This window comes from Stomoxys calcitrans, chromosome 3 (genome assembly GCF_963082655.1).
Source record: "Stomoxys calcitrans chromosome 3, idStoCalc2.1, whole genome shotgun sequence".
NCBI classification, from domain to species: domain Eukaryota; kingdom Metazoa; phylum Arthropoda; class Insecta; order Diptera; family Muscidae; genus Stomoxys; species Stomoxys calcitrans.
Genome location: NC_081554.1, coordinates 186395811 through 186414867, shown reverse-complemented (window position 1 = coordinate 186414867; position 19057 = coordinate 186395811). Strand labels below are relative to the sequence as shown.

At 38.8% G+C, this 19057-nt stretch overlaps 1 protein-coding gene across 1 annotated transcript in view; it reads left to right on the top strand.

Annotated features, from left to right (window-relative positions):
• The window catches only part of LOC106092019 (uncharacterized), a 471923-nt gene that overhangs the window by 310945 nt on the left and 141921 nt on the right, over positions 1-19057 (top strand). The window contains exon 8 of the mRNA XM_059365737.1: positions 17463-17568. Within this exon, the coding sequence (XP_059221720.1) occupies positions 17463-17568 (106 nt within the window). The remainder of the gene's footprint in view (positions 1-17462; positions 17569-19057) is intronic.

Genomic DNA, 19057 nt, shown 5'->3' with positions numbered 1-19057 from the left:
ATTGCCATGGTCGGTACATATGTCCGATTTAGGCGTGTTCTGGGGGATGGGAAGGTCCCCCAAACACTTGGTCCACAATTGGGTATCAGGTACGATTTCTAACCTTTAATACCCTTCATTTGAGTCCCATATTGTCGTGATTGGTGTATTTATATATTTGGTAGGTGTTGGGGGTGAGGCGGCCCCCATAGATACCCCATCCGAAATTTTAATACCCAATTTTTGTGTTAAGGTTGCTATAAGAGAGCACACAAAATTTCTCTTAAATACCACCACCCATCTACGAAATCTGGCGTTTCGGAAAATTAAGGTAAGGAGGGTCCTCTCGCCCTTCAGGTGTCAACAAATGTTGTACCCTATTTTCACCACGGCATCATTATGGACCATCTGTGAAAATTTCAAGAAAATCGGAAAGAATCGTCATAATTTTGGGGGTATGGCGGCCTACATTATTTTACGTCCCAATTTAATTAAGTAACACAGTGTCCTGTTAGTTCATTATGATTGATCGACAGTTTTGGAATGAGGTGGTACGCTAGATATATAAGGAGAATAAATACATCAGATTCGCACCACACAACCTTATACCTATAATACAGCCGATTGCTGGAGGGCGTCACCCCATCTGCCTGAATGACGCACTCCTCTCAAAAATATCTATCACTTGGACCCGCTTTTTATATCCACCAATGAAGAATGGGGGTATATTCATTTTGTCATTCCGTTTGGAACACATCGAAATATCCATTTTCTACTCTACAAAGTATATATATTTCGGATCGTCGTAAAATCTAAGACGATCGTCGTAAAATTCTAACGATGTCTCCTTCCTTCCCAAACTCTGTGAAAATTTCAAAGAAATCGGTTAAGCCGTTTTTGAGTCTATACGGAACAAAGAAATTTACAAACTCACAAACGAACAAATCGATCCAGCCATGTCCGTCTATCCATCCGTCCATCCGTCCGTCCGTCCGTCCATCCGTCCATCCGTCCGTCCATCCGTCCGTCCGTCCGTCCGTCCGTCCATTCGTCCGTCCATTCGTCCGTCCATCCGTCCGTCCATCCGTCCGTCCATCCGTCCATCCGTCCGTCCATCCATCCGTCCATCCGTCCGTCCATCCGTCCATCCGTCCATCCGTCCATCCGTCCGTCCGTCCGTCCATCCGTCCGTCCATCCGTCCGTCCGTCCGTCCGTCCATTCGTCCGTCCATCCGTCCGTCCGTCCATCCGTCCGTCCATCCGTCCGTCCATCCGTCCGTCCATCCGTCCGTCCGTCCGTCCATCCGTCCGTCCATCCGTCCGTCCATCCGTCCGTCCATCCGTCCGTCCATCCGTCCGTCCTTCCGTCCGTCCATCCGTCCTTCCGTCCGTCCGTCCATCCGTCCGTCCGTCCGTCCATTCGTCCGTCCATTCGTCCGTCCGTCCGTCCGTCCATCCGTCCGTCCATCCGTCCGTCCATCCGTCCGTCCATCCGTCCGTCCATCCGTCCGTCCGTCCATCCGTCCGTCCATCCGTCCGTCCGTCCGCCCATCCGTCCGTCCATCCGTCCGTCCATCCGTCCGTCCTTCCGTCCGTCCATCCGTCCTTCCGTCCGTCCGTCCATCCGCCCGTCCATCCGTCCGTCCATCCGTCCGTCCATTCGTCCGTCCATCCGTCCGTCCGTCCGTCCGTCCGTCCATCCGTCCGTCCATCCGTCCGTCCATCCGACCGTCCATCCGTCCGTCCATCCGACCGTCCATCCGTCCGTCCATCCGTCCGTCCATCCGTCCGTTCATCCGTCCGTCCATCCGTCCGTTCATCCGTCCGTCCATCCGTCCGTCCATCCGTCCGTCCATCCGTCCGTCCATCCGTCCGTCCATCCGTCCGTCCATCCGTCCGTCCATCCGTCCGTCCATCCGTCCGTCCATCCGTCCGTCCATCCGTCCATCCGTCCATCCGTCCATCCGTCCGTCCATCCGTCCGTCCATCCTTCCGTCCATCCGTCCGTCCATCCGTCCGTCCATCCGTCCGTCCATCCGTCCGTCCATCCGTCCGTCCATCCGTCCGTCCATCCGTCCGTCTGTCTGTCGAAAGCACGCTTACTTACGAAGAGTAAAGCTAGCCGCTTGAAATTTTCCAAAAAATACTCCCTATAAGTGTAGGTCGGTTCGGATTGGGCCATATCGGTCCATGTTTTGATATAGCTGCCATATAAACCGATCTTGACTTCTTGAGCCACTAGAGGGCTAAATTCTCATCCGATTTGTCTGAAATTTTGCACGTCGTGTTTTGGTATCACTTCCAACAACTTCCTAAGTATGGTTCAAATCGGTCTATGTTTTGATATAGCTGCCATATAAACCGATCTGGTATCTTGACTTTTTCAGCCTTTAGAGGGCGCAATTCCCATCCGATTTGGCTGAAATTTTGGATGCGGCGTTTTATTATGAGGTCCAACAATTGAGCTATGTACGGTGTAAATCGGTCCATAACCTGATATAGCTGCCATATAAACCGATCTGGGATCTTGACTTCTTGGGCCTCAAGAGGGCGCAATTCTCATCTGATTTAGCTGAAATTTTGCATGAGGTCTTTTGTTATAGTTTGCAACAATTGTGCTAGGTATGGCGCAAATCAGTACAAAACCTAATATAGCTGCCATATAAACCGATCTGGGATCTTGACTTCTTCAGCCACTAGAGGGCGTAATTATTATCCGATTTAGCAGAAATTTTATACAATGGCTTCCATCATGACTTTTAACATACGTGTCTAATATGGTCTGAATCGATCAATAGCTTGATACAGCTCCCATTTAAACCTATCTCCCGATTTTGCTTCTGGAGCCGCAACAAGGCGCAATTTTTATACGAATGAACTGAAATATTACACAATGACTTCTACAATGTTCAGCATTCGTCTATGGTCCGAATCGCACTATAACTTGATATAGCTCCGATAGCATAACAGTTCTTATTCAATATTCTTTGTTTGTCTAAAAAGAGATACCGCGCATAGAACTCGACAAATGCGATCCATGATGGTGGGTATATATAATTCGGCCCGGCTGAACTTAGCACGCTCTTACTTGTTATAACCTACACCACCACTGGGGTGCAGGGTATTATAAGTTTGTGCATTTGTTTGCAACGCTAAGAAGGAGAAGAGCTAGACCCGTTGATAAGTACACCGATCGACTCACTTTCTGATTCGATTTAGCCATGTCCATCCGACCGTCTGTCCGTCCGTCCGTCCGTTCGACCGTCTGTCCGTCCGTCCATCTGTGAACAAATGTATTCTTGTAATCAAAGTGCAGGTCGTATTTGTTGTCATCATCACAAAATTTTGCACATATCACTTTTTTGGCCCCAGGACGGACACTATTGATTTTGGTAAAAATCGGCTCAGATTTAGAAATAGCTCCCATATATATGTATCGCGCGATTTGCACTTAAATGGCCGTATTAGCTACAATTTTCAACCGATCTGCCCAAAATTTGGCGTGGATTGTTTTGTTACCGATATTAACATACCTGCAAAATTTCATCAAAATCGGTTCAGATTTAGATATAGCTGCCATATATATATACAGGGTGGCTGATGAATATTGCTACAATGATGAATATTGCTACATTTTTTTTTCGGTGTATGGAATACATTTTTCTTTTATTCATGTTAAATTAAATTATTAAATTAATTATTAAATTATTATTAATTAAATTAATTAATTAATTAATTAAATTAATTATTAAATTATTATTATTAAATAGAAAAAAAGTTATTACATTTTTTTTTGGTAGCGGCTTTCATCAGCCACCCTGTATAACCCGATTTGCAATTAAATGGCCGTAGTAGCTTCAATTTTTAACCGATCTGCACAAAATTTGGCACGGATTGTTTTGTTACTAATTTTAATATATTTGCAAAATTTCATCAAAATCGCCTCAGTTTTATATATAGCTCCCATATATATGTATCGCCCGATTTGTACTTAAATGGCCGTAGTAGCTACAATTTTTAACCGATCTGCACAAAATTAGGCTTGAATTGTTCTGTTACTGATCTTAAACTTTCTGCAAAATTTCATCAAAATCGGTTCAGATTTAGATATAGCTGCCATATATATGTATCGCCCGATTTGCAATTAAATGGCCGTAGTAGCTTCAATTTTCAACCGATCTGCACAAAATTTGGCACGGATTGTTTTGTTACTAATTTTAATATATTTGCAAAATTTCATCAAAATCGCCTCAGTTTTAGATATAGCTCCCATATATATGTATCGCCCGATTTGCACTTAAATGGCCGTAGTAGCTACAATTTTCAACCCATCTGCACAAAATTTATCAAGGATTGTTTTGTTACTGATCTTAACATATCTGCGAAATTTCACCAAAATCGGTTCAGATTTAGATATAGCTCCCATATATATGTTTCGCCCGATTTGCACTTAAATGGCCGCAATAGCTACAATTTTCAACCGATCTGTACAAAATTTGGCATGGATTGTTTTGTTACTCATTTTAACATATCTGCTAGATTTCATGAAAATCCGTTCAGTTTTAGATATAGCTCCCATATATATGTGTCGCCCGATTTCCACTTAAATGGCCGTAGTAGCTACAATTTTCAACCGATCTGCACAAAATTTGTCACGGTTCAGATTTATATATAGCTCTCATACACATTTTTATTTATATATTGCCCGAATTTATAATTTTAGGGTAGGTGAAGGGTATTCCGCCCGACTTTTGCCACTCCTTACTGGTTATATATATAGATTTATTAAAAATTTTATTTTCAGTTTCATAAGAATTTTGTTTTATTAAAAATTCCCTTTGAAGTCCTCTTGATTTTCCCAATTCAGAAAAAAAAAATGCCCAGAATGTTTAAAAATGTTCCTTGAACTTTTCTCTCTCATGAGGAGAGATGTTGGGCTAGTTGGCCCATTGTTTTCAACAAAGTTCAACAGTTTTTTTTTTGTTGATGTTCAGCATAGGCTATTGCAATTCTCCGATGGCCTTGTACAAGACCAAGTGCAGTTGCTTGAAAAATTTCGTAACAATTGGGATGCTAGAGTGGTGGTGGTTACACAATGGCTGCATGTAAAATGTATGTTGCATTAATGGCAGTGCCAGTGGCAGCGGTAGCAGCAGCATATGGATGTGGCAAAAGTCCATTAGCGGTTAGAATTCGTGTAATTTTGGCGCTCATTGTTTTTAATGTTTTGGACAGTCATTTCAAGGCACAGACGCTCATGGCATATGGCAGTAACAATTCTCGCAAGCAATCATGTAGTCCATGATTTGTTTAAGGTGTGGACTGGGAAATGTTCCGGGGGGTGGGGTGGGGGCAGAAGAGGTTAAGACCCTGGGGTTAGTTGATGTTGCTGCCTGATTTACTTAGGACCAACTATTATTGATGGCAATGCTTATGTTTATGGCAATGCTCATGATGATGATGATGGTGATGGCGGTCATGAAATGAAATGTTAATGTTGGTAATTGAATTTTAGCTACTGTATTGTTTTTGTTGTTGTGGTGCTTAGTTTTTACCCATTTTTTGCTGGCCATACTATGGCAACTATTTCGGGCTATTGTCGAACATTGATGTTTCATTGATTTTCAAGGAAAAAAAGGCTTTTAGGCTTGTTGATTTCTTATTTGGGAAACAAAAAGGACTTGAAACACATATTTTAACTACAATTGAGCGAATAATGCAAAATTGTAGCAATTAAGGCAAAATTAACAATTGAGTACTTAGTAATAGTTGTGTTTCCCATGAAAAAGATTTTAAGGTCTAGTGCTTAGCTTTCAATTGCATTGTATTAGGGAAAATACTCTTAAGAGCATAATTTCAAACCAGAAGATATATATTTTTGAGAAATTCTGCTGGCAAAAGTGGTATTTCCAAATGAAATCATTATCTAGGAAACCAGTCAAATCCTATTACTTACTAACTTTAATTGGCTATGGCAGAACATTTGTACCACTAGCCGAACGTAGAAGAGCGTTCCAAGCGCCTTGATCTTCTGTGCTCATTCTAAAATCTCTGACACTAAGTTTCGAGGTGTTTCCCACCACTTGATCTTTCCATGGGGCTTTTGGTCTTTCCGGTTTACGTGTACCACCCACCGTGTTTGCCTTCAAAAGACTTCTTTGCTGGAGCTTCTTCATCCATTCTGCCAACGTGACCTAGCCAATGTTGCCGTTGTATTTTGATGCATGTAACTATGCTATCGTCGTCATACAGCTCATTCAGCTCGTGGTTCATACGTCGCCTATATTCTCCGTTAACGAAGAATCTTTCTCTCAAATACTCCAAGTACTGCCTCATATGCTCTCACAAGTACCCATGCTTCAGCCTGTCGAGAGGTGGCCTTGTTTCTAAACTGCTTACTTAGTCCAAAGTAGCATATGTTTGCCGGTATTATTCTTCGCTTAATCCCAAAACTGGTGTCATTCGTCTCGGTCACGGCGTTGCCGAGGTAGATGAAGTGACTGACTATCTCAAAGTTCCATCCATTTCCTCTCATCTCCATTTACAGCCAGACCCATTTTCACTGACTCTCTTTCGATTCTTTCAAAGGCTGCAGTTACTACTTCCGGTGATCGACCTATGATGTCGATGTCGTTCACTGACCCTCTTTCGATTCTTTCAAAGGCTGCAGTTACTACATCGGGTGACCGACCTATGTTGTCGATGTCGTCGGCATAAGCGAGTAGCATGTGTTCTCTCTCTTGTGATTAGTGTGCCATATCTATTCACATCTGCATCTTGTATAATCTTCTCTCGCAGGATATTAAAGAGATCGCACGACAGGCTGTCTCCTTGGCTGAAGCCTCGTTTGGTACTCAATGGTTCTGGGAGATTCTTTTCTCTTCTTACTGAGGAATGCGTATCAGCAAGTGTCGTCCTGCAGAGTCTTATTGGAATTTTGCAGGGATACCAAACTCAGACATGGCTTGAAATACCTTTCAACGTAAAGGATTATCGAAGGCGGCTTTGTAGTCAACAAAGAGATGGTAGGTGTTGATTTGCCCCTCTCGGGTCTTTTCCAGGAGTTGGCGCAGTGTGAATATCTGGTCCAGGGTGGATTTACCAGGTCTAAAGCCGCATTGATAGGGCCCAATTATCTCATTGAATTTAGGATTTAATCTTTCACAGTATGCTCGAGAGTAACTTGTATGCGATGGGGAGGGGACTTATTCCTCTGTAGTTGGCACATTCCGTCTTGTCTCCTTTCTTGGGTACGGGACATAGTATGCTGAGGTTGCAATCATAGGGTATGCGTTCTTCTAGCCAGATAAGCTGATGCATATGCCTTATCAGCGAGTCGCCTCCGGTCTTAAATAGTTCAGCAGGTAACCCGTCGGCTCCTGCTGCCTTGTTGTTCTTTAGTCGTGGACATCATTCTGACCAGGAGGTAAACATTCTATACCATCATCAGGGATTGGTTATGCGCTATCCTCTTCGCCGCCAACATCGGACACTAGCAGTTGGGTAAAATGTTCTTTCCATATTCTCAGCATGTTATCTGTGTCAATTACCAGATTTCCTTTTTTGTCTCTGCAGGAGGTACAGGCACATGTATCAAAGCCATCGGTTTGATGTTTAATTCTTTGGTAGAATTTCCAGACTTCATTCTTACTCCTGCAAATGCAAATTTTGCCCATGAACATTCCACTAAGGAACAGGGGCAAACTTCTCACATATCAATGAGTGCAAGTCCGATTCAAGTTTAAGCTCAATGATTAGGGGCCTCCTTTTTATAGCCGAGTCCGAACGGCGTGCCGTAGTGCGGCACCTCTTTGGAGAGAAGTTTTACATGGCATAGTACCTCAGAAATGTTGCCAGCATTAGGAGGGAAAAACCACCGCTGAAAAGCTTTTCCGATGGTCTCGCCAAGATTCGAACCCAGGCGTTCGGCGTCATAGGCGGACATGCTAACCTCTGCGCTACGGTGGCCTTCATCATTGTAACTCCTGTACATCTCAATTAGCTCTCACTCTCACTCACGACTTTCGATTTCCTTTTTCTTTCTGCGGAATAGACGTTTCTGCGGAATATACGTTTCTCCTCTCTCCTTTTCTCCCGATACCTCTCCTTCATCCGGCGCGTTGCTACAGATTGCAGGGTTGCTTTATATGTCGCATTCTTGGCTTCAGTAGCATCTAGACACTCTTGGTGGTACCATGGGGTTTTTTGGAGGAGGCTTCCGGTACCCAAGTACGGATTTGGCGGCATTTTCCATTTGCATTTGCCACTGCGCCATTATATCATCGAAACAAGGAGCGCTTTCATCAAGCTGTTGGGTCAGTTGAGTGGAGTATACCGCTGCCATTTGTTGTGTTTTCAGCTTTTTAATGTTCAGTTTGCGTGCAGTGTCAGATCGTACTTTCCTCGCCATGTTCAAACGGGTGCGAACCGTTTGTAACACCTCGAAATATTGATCTAGGACCCCATATATACATTCTTGATCGTCTCGACATCCTGAGTCGATCTAGCCATGTTCGACTGTCCGTCCTTCTATCGAAATCACGAAAGCGGTCGAACTCGTAGAGATAGCCGCTTGAAATTTTGCACAGATACTTTATGTTGATGTAAGTCGTTGGGGATTGCAAATGGGTCATATCGGTTGAAGTTTCGATGTAGCTCCCATATAAACCGATCTCCCGATTTGACTTCTTGAGCACCCTGGAAGCCTTAATTTTTGTCCGATTTGGCTGAAATTTTGCGTGTGGTGTTCTATTATGACTCCCAACAACTGTGCCAAGTAGGATTTATATCGGTCAAGAATCTGATATGATCCCATATAAACCTATATCCCGATTTGACTTCTTGAGCCCCTTGAAGCCGCAATTTTTGTCCAATTTGGCGGAAATTTTTCACATAGTGTTTTGTTATGATTTTCAACAACTGTGACAAGTACGGTTTAAATCGGTCTACCACCTGATATAGCTCCCATATAAACCGATCTCCCGATTTGACTTCTTGAGCCCCTAAAAGCCGCAATTTTCATTCGACTTGGCTGAAATTTTGCACGCAGTGCTCTCTTATGAATTCCAAGAACTTTGCCAAAGTATGATCTAAATCGGTCATTAACCCAATATAGCTCCCATATAAACCAAACTCCCGATTTGACTTCTTGAGCCCTTACAGGCTGCAATTTATGTCGGATTTGGCTGAAAATTTTCATGTAGTGTTCTGTAATGACTCTCAACAACTGTGCCAAGTACGGTTTAAATCGGTCAAGAACCTGATATAGCTCCCATATAAACCGATCTCCAGATTTGATTTATTTTGCCCCTGGAAGCCGCAATTTTTGTTCAGATTTGACTGAAATTTTGCATGTAGTGTTCTGTTAAGAATCTCAACAGCTCTGCCTAGTACGGTTCAAATCGGTCAAGAACCTGATATAGCTCCCATATAAACCAATCTCCCGATTTGATTTCTTTTGCCCCTGGAAGCCTTAATTTTCATCCGGTTTTGGTGAAATTTTGCACACGGTGTTCTCTTATGACTTTCAAGAACTGTGTCAAGTACGGTCTTAATCTGTTTATAGCCCGACATAGCTCCCATATAAACCGATATCCCGATTTGACTTCTTGAGCCCCCTGGAAGCCGCGATTATTGCCCGATTTGACTAAAATTTTGCTCATAGTGTTCTGTTATGACTCTCAACAACTGTGCTTAGTACGGTCCAAATCGATCTTAATCTGATATAGCTCCCATATTTTAGCAGAATCCATGGTGATGGGTTCCCAAGATTCGACTCGGCCGAACTTGGCACATTTTTAGTTGTGTTTTCTATTTGTAATAGAAACAGATTATCCTACTGTTTGCATCCGGACAATATCCTATTGTATGAACTATTTCTCGACCAAATGATTTTATTGCAAAACGTATGAATATAAAAATTTTGTCAAAATTTTATTTTTCTGAAAAATATTGTTAAAACTTTGTCTCCCATAAAGCTTTTAAAAAGATTTTGTCAGTATTTTATTGCTATAGAAAATTTTGGATAGGATTGTCAAAATTTACCCATTTTTTCTTATTTTGTTCTAAATTAAGACAAATATTTAGTATTTTCTTTGCTATGGGTTTCACTTCAAATCAATTCCAATCGAAAAGTTAGTGATGTCGTTCCTCAACAATTTTATACCCAACCATAGAAATTGCCAGCATTTTGCATACCACTATGTATACCAACATTAAAAATTAACACCCTTTCCTTTAATTAGTGGAATTTCGGGTCCCTAGAGAAGAAATCCCTGCTCTTTAATTATTTTCAGGACAATGTACCCATTTACCTAATTGAAATTCAAATTCATTTCCTTTCATAAAGGTATCTGGTTTCTAACTGACCATTTCTCGCTTACACAGTAATTTCCTCTCCCCCACATATGTGTTTATTATTGTAGTTGTATTTGTCCAGGTGTGGTTAGTACTGCGGCTTGCTCTTCAACTTGTGTGTTATTGGTATGCCATTCGTTATGTGAGCTCTCTTTATTTCTCTATTAACATAATTAGCATTCATTCATAAATAATTCTCACGCCATGAGAGCCCTTCTCTCTATCTCTCATGGGCGTGAGAATGTAAATAAGCAGTGCATTGAATACCACCCACACCCATTCATACATTTGAATGCATGTTTGTTGTTGTTGTTGTTGGCTAACTCTGCCTTATGTTATTAGTAATGGAGACATTAAACTAGGTAAAAACTAGTAAAAGCGTGCTAAGTTCGGCCAGGCCGAATCCTGTGAAATCATCCCCAAGGATTCTGCAAAAAAGTTATACAAACTAAATTTAGTTGATTGGTATTACTTTATTCTACATACCAAACTTCAGTCACACCAGCAAAATTAAAGAATGTAGGAACCGAGCAAGGACAATCGAGAGATCGGTTTATATGAAAGCTATATCAGATTATAGACCCATTTCAACCGTACTTGGCACAGTTATTGGAAATCATAACAAAACACAATGAAGCTAAATCGGACAACAAATGCGGCTTGTAAGGGTTCAAGAAGTCAAATCGGGAGATCGGTTTATATGGGAAATATATCAGAAAATAGAACGATTTAAATCGTACTTAACACAGTTGTTGGAAGACTTGACAGCACACTATCTGCTAAATTTCAGCCAAATCGGACAAAAAATTGGCCTTGTAAGGGCTTTAGAAGTCAAATCGGAATACCGGTTTATATGGGAGCTATATCAGGTTATAGTCTGATTCGGACCGTACTTGGCACAGTTGTTGAAAGTAGTAACAAAACATTACATGAAAAATTTCAGCCAAATCCGACAAAATTGCTCAAGAAGTCAAATCGGGAGTTCGGTTATATGGGTTATAGACCGGTTATGGGATTATAGGCCGATTTCAATTGTAATTGACTCATGTGTTGGAAGTCGTAACAGAATACCGCATGCAAAATGTCAGCCAAATCGGAAAAAAATGGCGGCTTTCAGGAGCACAAGAAGTCTATTCGGGAGATCAGTTTATATGGGAGCTTTATCAGGTTATACACCTATTTGGACCGTACTTAGCACATTGATTAAACGGATTTTCTTGAAATTTTTACAGATGGAGCACTATGAACCCGTGAAGCCAGCCGCTTGAATTTTTGCACAGATACTTCTTATTGATGTAGATCGTTGGGGATTGCCAATGGGCCATATCGGTTAAGATTTAGATATAGCTCCCATATAAACCGATCTCCCAATTTGACTTTCTGAGCCCCTGGAGCCCGCAATTTTTGCCGATTTAATTGAAATCGGTCAAGAGCCTGATATAGCTCCCATATGAACCGATCTCCCGATTTGAATTATTGAGCCCCAGGAAGGCTAAATTTTCATCCGATTTGTCTGAATGTGTTCTGTTTCGACTTCCAACAATTGTGTCAAGTGCAGATCAAATCGGCCAAGGAACTGCTGTAGCCTACATAAAAACCGATATCCCGATTTGACTTCTTGAGCCCCTGGAAGCAAAATTTTCGTATCCAAATTGCGGATACATAGGCGGCCGCCCCAACCCCAAAACCCACCGAATATATATATTGACCAATCACGACAATATGGGACTCAAATAAAAGGTATTTAAGAGCGAAAAAACATATCCGACATCTAATTTTAGAACCAAGTGTTTGGGGGACCACCCTAGCCCCAAAACAGGCTCAATAGATTTTCTTGAAATTTTCACAGGCGGTGCACTATGAACCCGTAGTGAAAATAGGGTACTTACGTTTTTGATATCTGAAGGGGAGCGGACCCTCCCCCCTAACCTAATTTTCAAAAACACCAGATCTCGGAGATGGATGATGAGAAATTTTATGTGCCTTCTATAGCAACCAACAAACCAAAATTTGGTATTCAAATTTCGGATGGGATCCAATTTTGGCACCAAGTGTTTGGCGGACCACCCTGGCCCCAAAACAGGCTGAACGGATTTTCTTGAAATTTTCACAGATGTTGCACTATGAACCCGTGGTGAGATTAGGGAACTTAATTTTTTGATATTTTAATGGGGGCGAACCCTCCCCCTTACCCTAATTTTCATCAGATCTCGGAGATGGTTGTTGCGCCCTCTTATTGCAACCTAGAAATCAAAATTGGTTATCCACATTTTACGATGCCTAGGGGGGCGCCCCACTCCAAAACCACCGAATATACAAACTGACCAATCACGACAATGTGGGACTCAAATGAAAGGTATTTAAGAGCAAAAAACGTATCCGACATCCAATTTTAGGACCAAGTGCTTGCGAGACCACCCTAGCCCCAGTACATCCCTAAATCGGACTTATTTATCGACAATGGCAATATGGGGCTCAAATAAAAGGTATTTGAGAGTAGAATACGAATCTAATATCCAAATGTTGCACCAATTTTCTGGCGGCCCTTCTCTTCCCCAAAACACCCCCAAACAAGTCTTATTTACTGACCATGGCAATTTTAAGACCAAGTGTTTGGGGGACCACCCTAGCCCCAAAAAATCCCTAAATCGGACTTATTTATCGACAATGGCAATATGGGGCCGTCTATGAAAAAATGGGGCTTAAATGAAAGGATTTTGGGAGTAGATCACGAATCTGAAATCAACATTCGGGACCAACTGTCTAGGGGACGTCCAACCACATAGCAACCCTGAAATACAACGTATTTGCTCACCCAGACAATTTGGGTCTTAAAGAGAATGGAGCTCGATATTGATAGTTCTTAGAGCCCATACCCCAAACCGGACATATTTGCTGAATTTTGCAATAAGCAATTTAAATGAAAGGTATTTGAGAATAGAAAACGAATTTGATTGGGTTCAAATAATTTTTATATTTGAGAGTAGACCACGATGCTGATTTATTTTCAGGGTTTGGGGGAACACTCCACATCCCAAAACACTAAACCACACATATTTACCGACCATGTCAATGTGAAAAGTATTGGGAATTAGAGCACGAAATTGGTTCCACTTTCGGGACCAATTTTCTGGGGATCTACCAACCACTCCCACCCTATAACCACAATTAAAAAATACAACATTTTCTATTTGAGCACATTTTGCACAACTTAAAAAAACGCATTTGTATATAAAGCGTCCAAAGTTCTATTTTTTTTTTTTTTTTTTTTTTTTGTTTATTTTAAATTCTTCCATTGATTCTTCCATGATTCTTACAAAATGCTGTTTTGTTACGACTATACCAAACCAACTATTCTAATTACCATATTTTCACCTATTCACTAGTAAATGATATTTCCATATCAGAGCATACAGCTATACAATATGATTTTTTCCATTAAGCTGAAATTTACGCCGCTGCTAGTAATTAACACCCATTCACACGTAACATTAAAGGAAGGTAATGAAAAAGTTCAACTATTGTTTAGCATTTGCCAATACCCAAGTCCAAAACAGCGCATTTATGGTTTTTTTTTTTTCAAACATTCAAATGGACTACACATTCGTTTAATGCATGAGTACAGTGGCTCAAAGGTAGGAAAAAAGTTTGAATTTGATATGAAAATGAATGAAGGACTTTCAAGGAAAACTTATGTGTCGGTGATTATGACTGAAGATTGTATACGGAAAATGTCAGTGACTATCACTAAATATTTTTTATGGATAATCTCAGTGATAATCACTGAAGATTTTCTATGGAAGACGTCAGTGATAACCACTGAAGATATTCTATAGAAAATGTCAGTGATTATCTCTGAAGATATTCTATGAAAAATGTTAGTGATAATCACTGAAGATTTTTTTAAGGAAAAGTGTCAGTTATAATTAATGAAAATTTTTTATGGCAGTGATAATCACTGAAAATTTTGTTTATAAGTCTCAGTGATAACCACTGAAGAATTTTTATAGAAAATGTCAGTGATAAACATTGAATTTTTTCTATGGAAAATCTCAGTGATAACCATTAAAGAATTTTTATGAAAAATGTCAGTTATAATTAGTGAACATTTTTTATGGCTGTGATAATCACTGAAGATTTCTTTATGGAAAGTCTCAGTGATAACCACTGAAGATTTTTTTATGGAAAATTTCAGTGATAAAAAAGAAGATTTCTTTATGGAAAGTGTCAGTGATAATCACTGAAGATTTTTTCATGGAAAATGTCAGTTATAATCAATGAAGATTTTCTTTGGAAAAACTCAGTGATAATCACTGAAGAATTTTCATGGAAAATGTCAGTGGTAATCACTGAAAATTTTCTATTAAAAATATCAATGATAATCACTGAAGATTTTCTTTGGAAAATCTTATTGATAACCACTGAAGAATTTTTATGGAAAATGTCTGTGATAATCACAGATGGTTATCTAAAAAAAATTATAATAACTGAAGATTTTCTACAGAAAATTTCCGTGATAATCACTAAAGATTTTTAAAGGATAATGTAAGTGATAAAGAAATGTCAGTGAAAATCACGAAATGTTTCCTACCAAAAATGTCAGTGACAATTACTGAAAAATTTTTATAAAAAATATCAGTGATAATCACTGAAGATTTTCCATAGAAAATGTCCGTCATAATCACTGAGAATTTTGTTAAGAATATTTCACTGATAATAATTGAAGATTTTCTAGAGAAGATGTCAGTGATAATCAACAAAAATTTTCAAAAGAATATTTCAGTGATAATCACTGAAGTTTTTTTTAACTGAAGATTTTTAATAGATTATTTAATGCAGATTTTCTAAGGAAAGTTTTGGTGATAAACACAGAAATTTTTCTAAGGAATATTTTGGTGATAATCACTTAAGATTTTCTATAGAAATTAAAAGTGATATTCACTGAATATTTTCAAAGGAAAATGTCAATGAAAATAATCTAAAATTTCTAGTGATAATCATCGAAGATTTCCTATGAAAAAAAAAATCGATAGAAAAATGCAGTCATAATCACTAAAGGGTTTCTTAAGAAAATACCAGTGATAATCAATGAAGTTGCCTACGGAAAATTTCAGTGAAAATCATGGAAGTTTTTCTATAAAAAATCTTCAGTGATTATCACTGAAGATCTTCTTTAGTAAATGTAGATAATAACAACTGAAGATTACCTACGGAAAATATCGGAGATATTCACTGTACATATTCTGTGATAATCACAAAAATTTTTCTATAGAATTTCAGTGATAATCAGTGATGAATTTCTAAAGAATGTTTCCGTTATAATCACTGAAGATTTTCCTAAGAAAATTTCAATGATAATCACTGAAGATTTTCTGTAAAAAATTTTAGTGATAATCATTGAAGATTTTCAAAGAAAAATGTCAGTGATTATCAACGAACATTTTCTAGGGAAAAATTTCAGTGATAATCACAGACTATTTCCTACCAAAAATGTCATCCATAAACCTTGATTATCACTATAGAAACGCCAGTGATAATCACTGAAGATTTCCTACGGAAAATTTCAGTGATAATTATTTAAAGTTTTCTTTAGAAAAATTCATTGATAATCACTGATGATTCTTAATAGGAAATTTCAGTGATAATCACTGAATATTTTGTGTTCATGCCACACAACTCCCACCCCTGCATGCAATGCCACATCATTATCACGCTACGTATGCTTCACGTATACTAATTATCTTAACTCACTTAACTACATATGTCATTACATTAGTACTAAAAAAAAAATATTGGTAGACATTTTGATAGAACATGGTTCTACTTTCTTTCCGTTTGAACAACTCAGACAATAAACTTGCAAACGTGGTCTTGAGCATCTTAACCTCTGTCGTTTTTTCTTCACCGTATTTTCCTATAGCTAAAATTGGGTAAGACTTTGTCTAAACACACGAGCCCTACCTACATCCGTGGCAACCATAGTAATCGAGCTCCATTTCCTTTTGTGTTACGGTGATTGGACTTCGGTGTACCGAACTCCAACTCACCATCGGTTTCTTTTAGGCATCCACCACCACCCGTCATCATTCTGGTATCCCAGCTTTTTCATTTTGAAAAGAATATTTTGGTGGTAATCACTGAATATTTTGTAAAAAATAGTTTAGTGATAATCACTGAAGATTTTTTACAAAAAATGTCAGTGATAATCACTGGACATTTTCTTTTAAAGATTTTTATTGAAAACTTCAGTGATAATCAATGAAGATTTTAAAAGGAAATTGTCGGTGATAATTATGGAAAATGTTTTAAGTAAAAATTTCAATGATAATCACTGATGATTACCTACGAAAAATTTCACTTATAATCACTGATTATCACTATAGGAAATGCCAGTGATAATAACTGAAGATTGAACATTTCTGCGATAACTAATGAAAATTTTCTTCAGAAAATTTCGATGATAATCATTGATTTCAGTGATAGTCACCGAATATTTTGTAAAGATATTCGGTGATTGTCTTCGTGATAATCACTGAAGACTTTCTACAAAAAATGTCAGTGATAATCAATAAAATTTTCTAAAAAAATTTTCAATTATAATAATAAAAATTGTTTAGAGAATATGTCAGTGATAATCACTGCCAATGGAAATCGCTTTAGATTTTCTCTCGAATACCTGCATTTCTCCTCTTTGATCCACTGTCCATTATCTCATTTCTCCACATTTTTCACTTGAACCTACTATACTTTGTGTGAAAATTAATGATAGTTTGTGAAAAATGTTTAATAATGTGTTTCTTTTTTTCCTTGTTTCCACCCTCACTGTGTTCTTGGAATTTTCCAACACAGCACATAATGCAAATATGAAACTGTAACTGTTGCGTAAAGTTCAAGAGCAGAAGAGTAACTATTATCCACAATGGCAAATTACTCGTTTAAGTTGTGTGTTTTCATGATAATGGGGGGGCTTTTGGTCAATGAAACTTTCACAAGATGTGCTGCAGGGGGATAATGATGAGTTTATGAGTATGATATTTTTAATAATGCTAGTAATTATCTGTTATTTTTCTGTTATAAATATAATAGCACTTACATGAAAATACTTATTTTTAAATTTAATTTTTCAGGGAAATATGGACTACTGTTTTACCACCAGAATCCAAAGATGTGTTCACTGCCATATTGGGAATTTCAAAAGCAAATCGTTTGGATGAAGGAATTTATACATGCAAAGTAAGTTATAAAGGAGAGCCGAAAAGAAAACATCATAAATTTACTAGACTTGTATTGAAATTCTACAGAAAATATTACAACAGCAAGCGCATTTATTGACCATTCTTGCACAACGCCTTCCTCGATGACTACCACAATATCTGAGAAGTTTGCTCGGAATCAGTTCAGATTTAGATATAGCTCCCATATATATGTTCGTCTGATTTTGAGAAATATTGCAATAAAGTGCTCATTTGTTAACCGATTTTCTCGAAATTTGGCACGATGGGTTTTCTCCTCTCAATATTACCCATGAATATCATAGAAATCGGTTTAGATTTAGATATAGCTCTCACATGTATATATCGCCCGATTTTCACTTCTAGAGTCACAGCAAGCGCATTATTGATCAATCATGCCAAAAATTTCCACAACGCCTTCTTCAATGACTACCTCAATATCTGAGAAGTTTGCACGAAATCGGTTCAGATTTGGATATAGCTGCCATATATATGTTCGTCCGATTTGCAGTAATAATGCAATAAAATGGCCATTTGTTAACCGATTTTCTCGATGCATGGCAAGAAGGATTTTCTCCTGACTCTGGATATATCTTGTGAATTTCATAGAAATCGGTTCAGATTTAGATATAGCTCTCACATATATATTTCACCCGATTTTAACTTATAGAGTCACAGCAAGCGTATTTATTGACCAATCTCGCCAAAATTTTGCACAACGTCTTCCTCAATGACTACCAGGATATGTGAGAAGTTTACTTGAAATCGGTTCAGATTTAGATATAGCTCTCACATATATCTTCGTCCGATTTGCAGCAATAATGCAATAAAATGGCCATTTGTTAACCCATTCCCTCGAAATTCGGCAAGAAGGATTTTCTCCTGACTCTCGATAATTCTTATGAATTTCATGGAAATCGGTTCAGATTTAGATATAGCTCTCACATATATTTCACCCGATTTTAACTTATAGAGTCACAGCAAGCGTATTTATTGACCAATCTTGGCAAAATTTTGCACAACTTCTTCATTGATGACTATCACAATATCTGAGAAGTTTGCTCGATATCGGTTCAGATTTAAATATAGCTCCCATATATATGTTCCTCAGATTTTGATTTTATTGCAATAAAGTTCTTATTTGTTAACCGAATTTCTCGCAATTTTGCAGGAACCATTTTCCTATGACTCTTGACATAACCAGTGAATTTTATAGAAATCGGTTCTGATTTGGATATAGCTCTCACATATATATATCGCCCGATTTTTATTTCTAAAGCCATTGCAAGCGCATTTATTGACCACACCTGCCAAAATTTTGCACAACGCCTTCCTCGGTGACTACCACAATATCTGAGAAGTTTTCTCGAAATCGGTTCAGATTTAGATATAGCTGACATATATATGTTCCTCAGATTTTGAGAAATTTGCAATAATGTTGTCATTTGTCAACCATAAGTATTACAGTTTGACCATATTTGCGCGAAATG